Source organism: Mustela nigripes, chromosome 5 (assembly GCF_022355385.1).
Source record: "Mustela nigripes isolate SB6536 chromosome 5, MUSNIG.SB6536, whole genome shotgun sequence".
In the NCBI taxonomy this organism is placed as follows: Eukaryota; Metazoa; Chordata; class Mammalia; order Carnivora; family Mustelidae; genus Mustela; species Mustela nigripes.
This window is the reverse complement of record NC_081561.1, coordinates 16766050-16781184: the sequence shown is the minus strand read 5'-3', so window position 1 is coordinate 16781184 and position 15135 is coordinate 16766050. Positions and strand designations below refer to the sequence as shown.

At 46.5% G+C, this 15135-nt stretch overlaps 1 protein-coding gene across 2 annotated transcripts in view; it reads left to right on the top strand.

Annotated features, from left to right (window-relative positions):
• The window catches only part of NUP153 (nucleoporin 153), a 73374-nt gene extending 58683 nt beyond the window's left edge, over positions 1-14691 (top strand). For both annotated transcript variants that reach the window (XM_059399507.1, XM_059399508.1), the window contains exons 17-22: positions 230-424; positions 3397-4281; positions 6681-7037; positions 7692-7964; positions 12937-13114; positions 13308-14691. In XM_059399507.1, coding sequence (XP_059255490.1) covers positions 230-424; positions 3397-4281; positions 6681-7037; positions 7692-7964; positions 12937-13114; positions 13308-13392 — 1973 coding nt within the window. In that variant the 3' untranslated portion in view covers positions 13393-14691. The remainder of the gene's footprint in view (positions 1-229; positions 425-3396; positions 4282-6680; positions 7038-7691; positions 7965-12936; positions 13115-13307) is intronic.
• The last annotated feature ends 444 nt before the right edge of the window (positions 14692-15135 follow it).

Sequence of the window (15135 nt, the reverse complement as noted above, 5' to 3'; positions counted from 1 at the left end):
TTTTAAACCATGATTATTCAAAACTCGGGTTAAGAGAGCTCATCACTGGGCAAGGTGAGTGTGAGCTGCTTGTTTGTAAGATTAAAAGAATTCTGATATGTCTATATTGTTTTTAACAGTGTAAAGTCTATATTTCTGGCACTTTACACTAATTGAACATTTAGACTTAGTGGTATCTTAAGATATTGACATAATGTGAATTAGAATTTGTTTCCTTACTGTTTTTTAGGAAGTTCGGTACCTGCTTCAAGTAGCAGCACTGTCCCCACCTCTCTGTCTTCTGGAAGCTGCTTGGGGTTAGACAAGTTCAAGAAACCCGAGGGCAGCTGGGACTGTGAAGTGTGCCTGGTACAGAATAAAGCAGATGCTACTAAATGTGTGGCGTGCGAAAGTGCAAAGCCAGGCACAAAATCTGAGTTTAAAGGTAAGGCATCGGTGCAGTGCCTCCTTGTACTGCCATTTTAAAGTGAAATATTTGCAGATAACTTCAGTCTCACATCTGAGTTACTGTAAAGCTGGGTGACTGCCTGGTCAGCAGTGAGGGTTTGTTTTGGTTTGTTTGTTTGTTTGTTTGTTTTGCTTTATTTATTTATTTATTTATTCCCTGCAACTGTTAAGGGACTGACTATTCTATCTTGTGTTGAGTCTGAGAGAATTGCAGATACTTGTTTCTAACTGAGAATTGCAGATACTTGTTTCTAACTGTTAACAGCCCTTTGGGATTTAGATGAGTTTACTGATTCTGGGGATTTACACCCTGAGAACCAAGTAATCTGGACTTGGGCTTTGGTTTCCCAGAGAATGTTCCAGAGAAAGGAGTCTCTTAATAATTTTGTTTTGTAAATACAAAGGAAGAGCCTCTAAAAACAATTTATGCTGAACTGTCGCCGAAGGCCACATTTTCAAGTCTTTATTATCCTTTGTGACTTAATATTTCATATGAGATACATTTCAGTAAAAAGGTTGATAAAGCTGGGAAAGAGCAGAAATTTTAGATCTGAAATAGCAGTCAGGAAGAGTTGAGAAAGATTGTTACCAGTAAGGGAGAGGGCCTCAAAGGCGAGAACATGAGGGCATTAAAGAAAGAATGCCAAGTTTAATCAGCTTGTACCCGTATCTTGGACTAATGACTTCCAGACTCTTGACTGGAAACCAAGCAGGACGCTTTTACATTGTGACCCACCACATGTATAGCATATTTGTATGATTGATTGAAAAGTGTCACAAACCAATACTTACTCTTTAGTTTGTTTAAGTTACCCTATTTCCATTCTTTTTCATTTTAGAAGAAAAATGCTGGTTGCAACCCACCAAATTAATTACATGGCTAAAGCGACGCAGCTGGTTTGAAAAACACTGCCTTTGGGGGGCGCCTGGGTGGCTCAGTTGATCTGACTCTTGGTTTCGCTCAGGGTCGTGAGATCGAGCCCAGTGTTGGGCTCCACAGTCAGTGTGGAGTTTGCTTGAAACTGAGTGTCTCTCCCTCTTTCTTTCTTTCTCTTTGTCTGCCCCACCCCTACTCGCTATCTCTCAAATAGATCAAATAAATAAAACCCCAGACTCTGCATTTGGGTGTTTTAGGTCACTATTTTCCAGTCCACTTGAGGTTGTTGTATAGCTGTGAACCTCGTGGTCCTCTTTCCGTGCCCTCTCCCTGTTGTGCTATAATCATCAAACCTTCAAGTCTGTGCCTTTGAGGCAGAAGTGAGAACGAGTTAATTATTGTCTTTAGCACCTCAAGTTTTAGCTTTCCGTCTAATATCACTTGAGGTATTTACAGACCATGTGGAATGCTGTTTGCTTCTCAGATTTTGATAATTTTTAAGGTAAGTTTCTTAGCGAAAGAAAGAAATGGGTCATCATTAAAGGGAGATTTGAAGATAAGAGGGCTTTGTCTCTATACGTGGGTAAGCCGGGTTGATGGATAAATATCTTGGCACGCCAGTGATTCCTGTTCATTTCTAGTTTCTAAGCTACAGAAAAGCATTATGAAACCAAGACTTTGGTCTTGTCAACATGGTAAGCAAACAAATAGTTTGCTTCTGCTTATGCAGGTCTTCTGGTGTTCTGAGGTTGAACTTCTTTTTAATGTTTGATTGATAACGAATTTATTCACAAGATGTCAAACTCTGGCTATAACAGGATTCCTAGTGAAAAGTCTGTCTTTTGTCCCCGTTGGTTCATTTTCCATCCTTCTCACCCACCAGAGGGAATAACTGGTGGTTAGTTCCTCAGAATTCTTCCAGAGTTTCTTCATAACACATGATAAGCAAATATACTCTTATTCTGTGTGTTCTTATTTCCTCTATTTTGTTAGAAAATGTTGTGTACCATACTGTCTTTCTGCCCCCTTGATTTTATCCTGGATTAGCTTGGACACATCTTTGCTCTTCGTTCACAACTGCCTGGGATTGCATATGATATTTTGCATGTCTGTGAGTTTCTTTAAAAATAAAGACTTAGGGGGAATAAAATAAAGAGCTAGGATGTGAAGGTGATCTGGCTGTGCTGTCACCCCATTGATCACCGGGGTGGCTTCCCCTGATCTGGCTGGCTGGGGCTCCCTTCCTCCCTACGGCTCCACGTACCTCCGTCCCAAAGTTGCGTGCTCTGGTCAGAGGACGACCTTCCCAGATAGAGGAGGGCCCTTCTCAACTCAAGCGTGTATGTAGAGCAGCTGCGCTCCCCTGCTAGAACCTCCAGGCAAGCTCTCAAGGTCCATTCTTAGGAGCGTGTAGGGTAGTGAAGCTTCAAGACTCCAGATGTATCCAAGTGACGTGCTGCATGCATCAATCTGCCTTTCTTTACAGAATAAATAAATACTTAGCTGTAGAATCGTTGGGTCAAAGGATACATGTGTTTGTAATTTCTAGTAAATACAGTTGCCTTCCATGGATTGTGTGCTAATTTACCCATCCACCTGTCCTGTAGAAAGTGTCTGTTCCTCCTCGACTCCTCACCAACACTGCCTTACCAGGTTTGTTGGATCCCTGCCGGTGTCACGGATGAAAGGTGGCGTGTCCGTGTACTTGGGAGGAGCGAGATGGAATTCTCTTGCCGAACATGGGGCTGCTGCGTCGTGTTCACTGCCTTTCACTCTTCAAAGGAGGCCTTTCCAGAGTTAGTCCTTTTTTTTTTTTTTAAAGATTTTATTTCTGTATTAGATAGTGGGCACGCACGAGCAGAGGGAGAAGGAGAGACAAACCCCCTCTGAGGAGGGAGCCCAATGCAGGGCTCAATCCCAGGACCCTGGGATCATGACCTGAGCTGAAGGCAGACGCTTAACCAACTGAAGCCACCCCGGTGCTCCTCCGGAGGTATTCGTTTGTTTTTCAGTGGGACATTTTGTTTGCGAGGATAGCGTTAACTCAGTGACTTGTGTTTTATATTTTGAAGGCTTTGGCACATCTTCCTCATCTTCAAACCCAGCAGCCTCATCCTTCAAATTTGGTATCCCATCATCCTCTTCTGGACCTTCTCAGACCTTAACAAGCACTGGAAATTTTAAGTTTGGAGATCAGGGAGGCTTCAAAATCGGAGTGTCCTCAGATTCTGAGTCTCCAAACTCCGTGAGTGAAGGCTTTAAATTTCCTAAGCCATTAGGAGATTTTAAATTTGGAGTTTCGTCTGAAACTAAACCTGAGGAAGCTAAAAAAGACAGTAAGAGTGAGAACGATTTTAAGTTTGGACTTCCTTCGGGCGCAAGTACCACGGCTTCGTTAGCTCCATTTCAGTTCGGCGCGTCTAATCTCGGGCCGCAGGAGAAGAAAGAGGAACTACCTAAGTCTTCGTCTGCGGGCTTCAGCTTTGGTCCCGGTGTTATTAACCCCACCCCTGCTGCTGCCAACACCGCAGTGGCCGCTGAGAGCAAGAGCAGCTTCAGCTTTGGAACCCTAGAAACCAAGAGTGTTTCCGTGGCTCCTTTCACGTGTAAGACGTCAGAAGCCAAAAAAGAAGAAACGCCTGCCGCCAAAGGAGGGTTCACGTTTGGCAGCATAGAGCCCGCCCCTCCGCCGTCTGCCTCGTTGTTCGCGCCGGGAAGGACAGAAGAGAAGCAGCAGGAACAGGTCACTTCCACTTCTCTGGTGTTTGGGAAGAAAGCTGACAGTGAAGAGCCAAAGTGTCCATCAGTGTTTTCCTTTGGAAATTCAGAGCAGACCAAAGAGGAGAGTTCTTCAAAGTCCACCTTTAGTTTCAGCGTGGCGAAACCAGCTGAGAAGGAATCGGAACAGCCAACAAAGGCCGCTTTCACATTTGGAACGCCAACCAATACTACGGCTGGTAAGTATTAAACTTGTTTTTTTTTTGTTTTTTTTTTTTTTAAATAACAAGGCGTCTCTGATCTCTGGACAAATGCAGCAGGTCAGGGAGTGGTTTACACTGAACAGAGCTGAGCGAGACCAAGAACAGCTCTCTGGAAAGGAGCATAGGATTTTCAGTTTTCACTGCTCCATACCCCAAGAGGTGAAGAGGTTATCTACAGCTGTGATGGTAAGCCCGCAGGGTTGCACGTCTGTCCACGCTCCTCCCTTCTGTTTGAGCTTTGACAGTTGGGACTGGCTTCCTATTCAGGAGCCTAGGCCTGCCTTCGTAAGCTCATGAAATATTTCTAACTCACTCTTTATGTACAGGCCTTCATTCACAAATACAGTTAACGAGTTGTCATCAGGCATTTAAGGAGCATAGACAACAAATATAATTTGTCTCTAAACAGGGGATTATGAAAACTAGTATCCTGAAGGAAAAATGAAAGAGTATTTTAAAAACTTTCAGAAAACGTGCTTGGTGAAATGAAATCCTTCTGTGGGCTGAGCAGCAGAAAAACCTTAGATGATGGATTAGTGAACTAGGATTTCACAGAACTCAGTTTCACAGATGTGCAGAGAGACTGGGTCCAGCCAGCCCACAAGTGCCGTTGCAGAAGGGGTGCTTAGCAGATGAGAACAGGACGGAAGAAGTATGAAAGCAGTGACAGAAGAACATTTCCTTTGTGCAGAGAAAACCTCTCCTTAAAAATGAAAACGGCCCACTCATTAGCCAGGACCAGTGAGGTTGTAGGACACTAAAGCCAAAATTTTGAATGCTTTCAGAGAGAGGAAAGCTCTTTGCCATCAGACTTTGAATTTGTAAGACCATGTGCTTGAAACAGTAGAGCAGCGTCCTAAAAGTGAAAATGGTCTTGATCTTACAATTTTATATCTAGCTGAAGGGCAAAATAGAGATGTTTTCAGACAGGCAAAAAAATAGAATGCCTGTGAACACTTCTGAACATACACTGGAAACACGAATGAAAAATTTACTTTGGAAAAAAAAAAGGAAATTAGTGGATTTTTTTTTTTTTTAAGTCCATTGTCTGGACATTCAAAACACCCTCCAAAAAAGAAAAAGAAAGTAAATACTCCATTATATACAATTTGGAAAGGAGTAAAAACACGATTAGGTCTAATTAGATGTAATCGTGGTATCACTGTACTTTTTCCACTGAAACAGACTCTCAGTCTCCCATTAATGAACTTGAAAGTGAGCCAGCATGCTCCACTTTCTGTAAATTATACTAACACCCATACCATATCGCGGCTGGCCTGTACAGAGACAGTATTGGAACTGAGACCTCATTGGGAGAGTTAAAAAAAAAAAAAAAAATCTTCAGGAAGGTGGGTGATTTCAGGCTCATATACAACCAGTAGCTTTCCTCTAAATCAGCAAGAAATAGCTGCACAAATGACCTATTTCAGACCTGTTCCCGAGTGAGAGCACTGTCCCTCCCAGTGTCCTCCGTGTCTTCTCGCTCTGTGTGTAATTGACTGTGGTTGACACACCTGTCACCTGAGTTTCAGGTGTGCAGCATAGCGATCGGGCGGCTGCGTGTGGTAGTCCGTGCCCAGCGCCGCGCCATCTGTCCCCACACAGTGCCGGGACAGCACTGTAGACTGTCTTCTGGTGCTGGGCCGTGTCAGCTGTGACGGATTCCTTCCAGAGCTGGAAGCCTTCGTTTCAGTTCTGAGAGGAATTTCGATGGAGAGTGACAAGCTAAGCTCATTTTAAAATTCACCTGGAACGGAGAATGCACGAGAGATTTTGGAGAAAAGGGCAGGCATGCAGACAGGTTTGCTCCGCTCGTATCAGACCATACCGTGAAGCCACAGGAATTAAAACAGTCTAGGAGAGGTAACTGCAGAGGGAATAAATGCACACGTACTTGGAAATTCAGTGTGTCCTAAGGGGGGAGTTATAAACGAGGGAGTGAGGACGGCCTGGTCAGTAAGTGACGCAGTGGGAGTGAGGACGGCCTGGTCAGTAAGTGAGGCAGTGGGACAGATGAGGGTCTTGCTAACATTTCTTGCAAAATCAAGAGGAGAGCCGTCTCCCGCCGTCTGAACAGGTGTCCAGATGTAGCCTCCAGTTTGGGGTGTGGGATTGAAGGGATATTTTTTATTCTTACTAATCTGAATGCTGAAAGTTATCTGATCTGAGACTCAGTCCAAAAGCCATAAAAGAAAAGATGGACATACTTGCTTACATCAAAATTCAATATAACACGTCCATTTGATGAATTTATATAAAAAAAACTTTAGTGGTTCTGTGTTCCAATGACTGGCTAGACTGCACGGTAGGAAGAAGTGCCTTTCTGTGGTTCCGTGTCCTCAGAGTTTTGTGTGTCCCGTCACCCGTGTCTGCAGATCCGGGGGCCGCGAAGCCGGCGTTCACCTTCTTGAACAGCAGCGCCCCCACGTCCAGCGCGCCGGCCCCGGCCGCCGCGGGGGGCATGTTCGGGAGCTCCGCCGCCGCCTCCAGCGCGCCCGGGACTGCCTTTGTATTCGGACAGGCCGGCAACCCTGGGAGCGGCCCTGCCTTCGGGAGCTCGGCCGAGTCGGGCGCATCTCAGTCGCTGCTGTTTTCTCAAGAGAGCAAACCAGCAACCACGTCGAGCGCAGCCGCGGCCGTCACCCCGTTCGTCTTTGGGCCGGGAGCCAGCAGCCACAGCACCGCCAGCTCCGGCTTCAGTTTCGGAGCCACGACCACATCCAGCTCTGCAGGTACGGTGACGCGAGGAAAGTGGATGTGTTGCAGCCGGACGGGCTGGGACTGTCCTCTCCCGGCAGGTAACTAGCGGGGACCTGAGAAGTGACAGGTGCCGCTAGGCCGGCTGCCCCCAGCGTGCTGTCACACGTTCGCTGCCTGGAATCACGTCCATTTGGTGGTTCGGTTTAATATCATGAACTCGTGGCGGGGAGCTTTCTAGTGTGAGTGTCCGCTTTAGATTTTCCAGGTGTTCTTTTTGAAACGTTGGGTGGTTGAGTAACCAGAAACTGGGGACTCTCTCATTCGGCGTGAGCCCGCGGTTGGTAGCACGTACGTGGGACAGCGCTGGTGGCCTCTGCTGCGGGTTAGGTAGTCGGGCGAGAGATCGCTTGTCCTCGATCGCTCTCTCTGCCTGACAAAAAATGTGGCTGCGTAGGTGGGGACACTGGCTCGTCAGCCACTTTGCTGATGGCGAATTCTGTATGGTCTCACTGAGTAATGGGCGAGGACTGTGCTCCTCGTGATTATCGAAACTGGCCTTGCTGGGGTTGGCTCCAAGACAAGTGTCTGAAAGGAAGCTTCAGGTTTGCTGCTGACTTGCTAGCAGTTTCTTGAGGATTATCTCGTGGTGGCTCTCAGGTGACATTGGTGTTTCTCTGGGCTTCTAGGATCCTCCTTTGTATTTGGCACGGGGCCTTCGGCGCCATCTGCCAGTCCAGCATTTGGTGTTAACCAAACCCCGACGTTCGGACAGAGTCAAGGTGCCAGCCAGCCCACTCCCCCAGGCTTTGGAGCTCTGTCCTCGTCGGCGGCGTTGTTTTCTGCTGCCCCTCAGCCCACACCGCCTACTTTCGGGACCGTGTCCAGCAGCAGCCAGCCTCCGGTGTTCGGACAGCAGCCGGGTCAGTCCGCCTTTGGCTCCGCAGCAGCTCCAAGTTCCGGTGAGTGCGCCCCGCTCATGGGGCCTGTGTCTGCTCTGCCCCTGGGCTCTGCGTGTCTTCAGACAGAATGGTTTCTCAATTCTGAAACTGTGCCTGTGTCTTCTTTCTTTCTTTTTTTATTTTTATTTTTATGTCTTTTTCTTTTTTAAGGATTTTAGTTGAGAGAGAGATAATGTGCATAAGCGGGGGGAGGGGCAGGGAGAGCGGGGAGCAGAGGGAGCCCAGTACGCGGCTCCATCTCAGGACTCGGATCGTGGCCCAGGCTGAGGGCAGACACTTCAGCGACTGAGCTACCAGGCACCCCTGTCGTATTTCTTTAAATGTCTCTTGTACTTGGCAGAATAGAAAAGTATGTGTTGGGACTTCCCTAGAAACAACATTCCCAACTTTTATACAGTGAAGCACTTTAAGGCATTAACCATGCAGTTAAAATGTAGTTATTTCTTATTCTTTGAGGTGCGGTATCGGTTCTGTCCCATTTCTCCCATCTGAGCTTAGGGGCACCCCAGCCTAGATTTCAGCCGCATTTTCTAGTCCTCGTTGTGATTGGATTTCCTTCGGGAGGTCCTCCCCGCCGCTGCAGTGGTCTCCTGGAACAGAACCCCCCCAGGTGCCCAGGACACTGCTTGATGATCCTTGACTTGCATATTTAAACGAACACTCCCGTGTGTGTGCGTGTGTGTGTGTGTGCGCGCGCGCGTGCATGCACACATCTACTTAATACGGCTAATCACATTGTACTCTGAGGATATATTTCCTCAAAACTGTAGGATGTGTGGTTTTCTGACCGTGGAATACGACTTCATACAGAAAAGCCTGGGACAGAAATGAGCAGAAACGAGTAGCTCGCCCTCCACCAGCAGCCCCCGCCCCCGCCCCCGGCTCCCTGCTCCTTCACGCGCCTCTTTCCTTTGCTCTGACGTGTCTGGGCTTTCGTGGCGATCCCTTTCCTGGGGTTTTATTTAAAGCTAACTGCTGACCTGTGAAGCTCTACAGAACATCATTTTGCCTTATTTTTAACTCTGTGTAAATGGAATCCACACTGTGTTCAGTCTCTGGATTCGCGTGGCTTTCACTCTGGCAGAGCTCACCCGTGCTGGCGCATGTGCTGTGCTCAGTCACTGCCACACTGTCCGTCAGTTCATCCATACGCTGCTGCTGACTGTGTCCGAGTTGTTTCTATTACCAGTCGGGAAATGCACCTCTGCTCAAATGTATATGTGCCTGGAGGCACACGTGCATACTTTTCGAGGGTACATACCTGGGAGAGGGATTGCCAAACTAAAAGGGCATATCTTAGACTTCAGAAAATAATGCAGGCATATCCTGACAGAGTGTGCCTGTTCGCATCCTACTACATTGTATGAAGATTCTCATATTTTGAGTCTACTGGATTTCATTTTCTGTGAATTTATTTTTTTTAAGATTTTGTTTATTTATTTGACAGAAAAACCGCAAGTAGGCAGAGAGAAAGGGGGAAGCAGGCTCCCTGCTGAGCAGAGATCCCCATGCGGGGCTCGATCCCAGGACCCTGAGACCGTGACCCGAGCCGAAGGCAGAGGCTTAACCCTCTGAGCCACCCATGTGCCTCTGTGAATTGTTTTTTAAGGATTTTTTTGGCCTTTTTTTTTTTGGAGGGTGGGAGGTTTTACTTTTGCTTAGTGATTTGCAGGACTTTTTTATGTATCTTGGATATTAGTACTTGGCCAGTTAATACAGGTAGCAGAATTTCCACTGGGACCTGTGTTAGCCATTTTAATCAGGACGTATGGGTTCTTCTCAGCACATGGGGTGGCGCAGTGCAGCCTCCCTTCGGACTCCCTTCGGAAGGGGCGCCCCTCCCCGCAGTCCTCCTCCGCCAGGGACCGCTGTGTGCTTAGATCAGTTCTGAGTATGCAGGTGCCGTATGGTACAGTGCGCTTTGCTTTTCTATACAGAATTTTGTTTTTTCCAGCACCAGTGATGCCGGTCTGTGTTAGGAATTTCTTTGTACCTGTCATTAGTTATAACTTTAGCTCTTCTCCCAGTCATACAGATTGCTTCTCAATCTTTCCTTATACGTTGGCTGCTTGTTATAAATAACAATACTAAAGTATTGGAAGGAAATTTTTCACAGAATCTTTTCACCCGTTCCTTCTACCAGGCTTTCTAGGCTTGCTGTTGAACTGTGGTCTTGGTGTCTCTCTTCACCATTCTGGAGATGGCCCTTCACTTCCTCTCTTTGCTGGAGGATGCCAGTGTCTTGTTCTTTCTTATTCCTCTGTTTTGAGAGAGCAGATCTTCCAGTGATTTCTTAAGTCCTCAGGGAAGAGAATTTTGAGACCTTACATTTCTGGAAGTATCTTTATTCTGTGCCTGTGTTTGGTAAGATTTTGGTTGAATGAAGGTTTCATTTGGAGATAATTTTCATAGCTGTGAAAGGATTTCTCCATGCTGGACTTTCTGGATCTCAGAGTTGCTCTGGAAGTCTTTCTTGATGTTTGCTTTTGTATGTGTGCTGCTGAAGTAAGCACTTGATCTTTGCTTTTGGACCCATTTCTTCTTTCTGAATCTCACTGGATCTTTTCTTTGGCTCCGGTGTTCTGACTTAACCAGGAGGATGTTCCTTAATCTGGATCCATTTTTATCCATTGACTGTGTGAAGAATTTAGTTTGTCTTTTTGTGAATGTCCATTGTTGGGAACTTTCTGGAATTACTTCTTTGAAGATTTTTGTGCCTCATTCTTTTACTTCTGCTCTTTTTTCCTTTTTGTCCTTTCTGGAAAGATTTCTTCCATTTATCTTTTATTTCCCCTTTGGTCAGGATTTTACTTTTTTACTTTTGCTAATTTCAGATGCTCTTTTTTGTTCCGTGGGGGTGTCCTTTTTATATTCTTAATGTTCTTATTTCAGAATTGTTACCTGTTATATCTTTAGGATATGGATGATGAGATGTGGGGTTTTCTTTTCTCCCCTTTACATTGTGGTTCAATCCATTTTCTACAAATTGTTTTTCTCTTATTCTTTGGCTCTTGGTGTTTCTTAGGAAATACTTTCCTCAACTGTCTGGGGCTTCTTGGCTATCCACTCAACAGTTGTTTTTTTAAATGGTAGTAGGAATAATTAACATGAGATCCATCGTTTCAGCAAATTAAGTGCACGATGCAGTGTTGTTGACTACAGGCCCCTGTTGTACTGCTAACGGCTGCACCCCGCCTCTGGTGTAACTGCGCTCCGTACCTGTTGGCGAGCCCCTCTCCATTCCTTCAGTTCCTCTCTCTCTTCTCTCTCTCACACACACCCCAAACCCACCCCCCCACCCCCCACCCCGCAACCACCCTTCTCTCTGCTTCTGTGGTTTGGCAGTTTGGATTCCTCATGTAAGAGAAGTCATGCAGTACCCGTCGTGGGTCCGGCTTATTCCACTTAGCAGGACGTCCTCCCGCTTCAGCCAGGCGCTTGCATATTGTTTAAAGGCTGAACAGTGTTCCTGCGTACGAACCGCCTGTTTCATCTCCTCGGTCGCCGGACATTTAGGTTGCGTCCACATCTTGGCTCTAGTAAATAATGGTGCGGTGAACTCGGGAGTTTGGATGTCTCCTTGAGGCCCTGATTTTAAATGTTTGGGAGAAATACCCAGAACAGGGTTGCTGGATCATAGGGTAATTTCTGTTTTTAGTTATTTTCTGAGGCGCCTCCGCACTGTTCTCCACGGTGGCTGCCCCAGTTTGCATCCCCACCAGCAGAGCACGGGGTTGTTTTCCTTCACGCGCTCACCAAGCACCTGTTGTTTCTTGTGTTGCTGATTTTAGCCCTTCTGACAGGTGTGAGGTGGCACTTCGCTGTGGTTCTGATGCGCACGTCCCTGACGATGAGTGATGTTGAGCGTCTTTGCACGTGTCTCTTGGCTGTTTGTGTCATCTTTGGAGAAATGTCTGCTCATGTCCTTGGTCCATTTTTTAAATCCGGTTATTTGGGCTTTTTGACTACCAAGTTGTAGAAGTTATGTATTTTGGATATCAGCTCTTCATCAGATACATGGTTTGCAAACATCTTTTCCTGTCCAACTCTTAATTTTAGGAGTGTGGGATACCTCAGTACCACTTGATAATTCTTCATGCATGGAGAAGCTCATATATCTTGAATCTCACTGTAGGTTCATCTGATGGGCCTGCTTCCTTAGGAAGACCTGGATCTTGGTATCAGTAGGTCTTTCCTTCAGAAGGTCAGACTCCCCGGAGGTTACTCCCAGTGTCCTGCCAGTGTGCAAACTCCCTATGGCCTGTGCTCTGGGAGCCGAGTCAGGGAGGAAGGCTGCAGCTCTCCGTAGTCCTAACGTCAGCTTACTTTTGATCTTCTGTGTTCAGTAGGATGTTCGGGCCTTTGTGTGTGGCCACCTAGTCCAGAGACTGAAGTTCTGTCCTGTTGGGGTAGAGGAGAAAAGTCTCGTTTGGTATTGGGGAGGAGTGACCTGGGTTCCTGCTTCTCACACAGATACTCTCCCATCCTCCTCCTCCTCCTCCTCCTTTTTCTTGTTTTATAGTCACACCTCATTCTCCCTTGCAGAGGCCCCTGGCACCCAAGCCTTTGGGTTTGTCTACGCCTGTGCTTTCCCGGCTGCCAGCTTAGTACTTGGCTCCAGTCAGCCCTCCGGCGTCTCCATTTTGTCGCTGTTGTCTCCTCTCTGTCCCCCATCTTCGTAAAACAACCTTTACTCTTATTTTAACATAATTTTTGAAGAAGTTAGGGCTAAATGTGGGTGTGGATTCGGCTGTCCTTCACCCGAAGTCTCTTCTACCCTGTTCTCCTTGGTCACGGCTAAGTTGGGTCCCTCGTCCGAGGGTGTCGGAGTGTGTTCGGTGTGTCGGTGGAGCGAACGGCTCACTTTAACTTTCTGTTGGGTGACGGTAAGACCGCTTAGTCCTTCCCCGAGTCCTTACCAGAAAACCAGCATTTTGACCTTAGTGAAGTGTTTCTGCTTTAACCGCCGCAGGTTCTTCAGTTTTCCAGTTCGGCAGCAGCAGCACCACCACCAATTTCAACTTCGCGAACAACAACCCGTCGGGCGTGTTCACGTTCGGGGCGACCCCCGGCACCCCCGCCGCCTCGGCGCTGCCCTCCGGCTCCGCGGCCTTCGCCTTCGGCCAGTCTTCGGCCGCGTTCACTGTGGGGTAAGGCCGCGCGGCGGGGGCGGGGCGGGGCTGCGGCGGGGGCGGGGCGGGGCTGCGGCGGGGCGGGCGCGCGCCTGCGCGGAGCGGGGCTGGGGTGCTCGGCGCGGCCCCCCGGGCGGGCGCTGTCGCCTTGTTTGGATGCTGAAGTGTCCCGGAGCACCGGGTGACGTAACGCAGTCCCTCTTTTTCACAGGTCAAACGGGAAAAATATGTTCTCTTCTTCCGGAACTTCGGTTCCTGGTCGCAAGATAAAGACTGCTGTCAGGCGCAGGAAATAAAGGTCGCGGTGTGTCCCACACCACGTTGGCAACTGCTGGTGCCCTGCTTCTCAGATCCCGGCCGTACTGTGCGTGGGGCTGGCTGTGGCCAGACCTGCCTGACGAGTTCCTGAGTTCGCCCCCCCAGCCCCGCCCTCCCCTCCTCCTCCCCCGTTCGAGAAACAATAATCGCTAGATCGGCGGCTGCTTCTGCCCCAGAAATAGGATCCAGCACATGACCCCTGATTGGGCCCCGCGGCCGCGCGCGCCGCCGGGGCGGGTGGCTTTGTAGGGAGCCTCCGTGCGCGCCGTGCTGCGCTCGCCGGGGGACGCGTCGACGTTGTAATTATATGGGAGGAATTCTGTATAGATTAGAGAATGTGGAAGTGAATGATTTCTATGCTGAGTTTGTGCTGGTGTATGTGTGAAGTGAGTGAGTTGGGTGTATTGTGCACTAAAATTTTCTGATAGAGGAAGCCTGATTAAAGAATGGTCCATGCTAAGGACTTATTAGATCTAGTGCGTTCTCCATTTAATAATTATATGCTATTTCTATATTTTCATTCTCCTATCACCTGTCTTGCCTTTTTCATTATTTTATTATGAAACTGGTGTAAATACAATTTTGTTTCTGTACTTTTTTGGCATAACATAAATCTGTGAACTTGAAATTTTAATTTTGTGTTAGAAAATTTGTTTGTTCTTTGTTTAGTCTTGTCTCAGATTTTATTATGTAAATCCCATTATTCAAAGTTGCCTAAATCCATTTAGAAATCTTTAAAAAAAAAAATTGGGGATTCTTAAAGTGAATTTATTGGCTTTTCTGATCCAGTTTTGTTTGGACCAAAAACCAGTATTGTACAAAGTATTAAGCATATATTTTTATATTTACTGAAATGGACTGTGGTGACTTTGGATAATAAGGAAAAGTTTAATATTAAAGCCATGTTTATTACAGTATAATTAACATGTTAAACCATGGGATAAATGCCATCAATAAAAAATTATGAAATATGTTTTGTTCTAGTGTTAACTTATAATGAAGGTACCAGTGTTAATGGAAGGGAACCTTTTTTTGTAAAGGTTCGCCATGGTCAGAGAAATTCCAAAAAATACATTTAAGTGATTTGGACAACTCCTACGTGAAGGGGAAGTGAAAGATTAAATACATTTAAGTGATTTGGACAACTCCTACGTAAAGTCTGGAGGTGAAACATAGAGAAGGTACCCTGCTTTTCTTCTGGTGCTAGGAATCACGCCTACTTTGCATATAAAATGACATATCTTTTTAAAAGTTGAAAATAAACACACGTAACCATTTGCTTGTATCTGTATCTTCCTTGAGAGGCGACTAGACAGTGTTTACTGATCAGGCCTTGGAGACACATGCCGAAAGCAGCCTAAGAAATTACGTGGTCCTTCTTACAGATTCTTTTACTAATTTTCCCCCCCAACTGGATCTCGTCCATGGTCCATAAAAGACCTGTTGGGACAGCATTTGCTTGGTTTTAGAGTTAATTTGAGCACATGGTGATTTTGTACGGACTTTTATTTTGCTTAACTTCTGGTTGAAATCCAAATTCAGAACTTTAAAATGTTTATGTGTTTTTCCAATTTTGCAAAGATATTTTTTGTTTTGAAAACATCTTAGGTCATTATCTGGTGCTGGTTTGGGGAGAGACATTTTATAATTCTCACTTTATTAATAATATACATTTGACACAGGCCTGTTTGGGGGCAAATGATGGTGAATACCGGAAACCT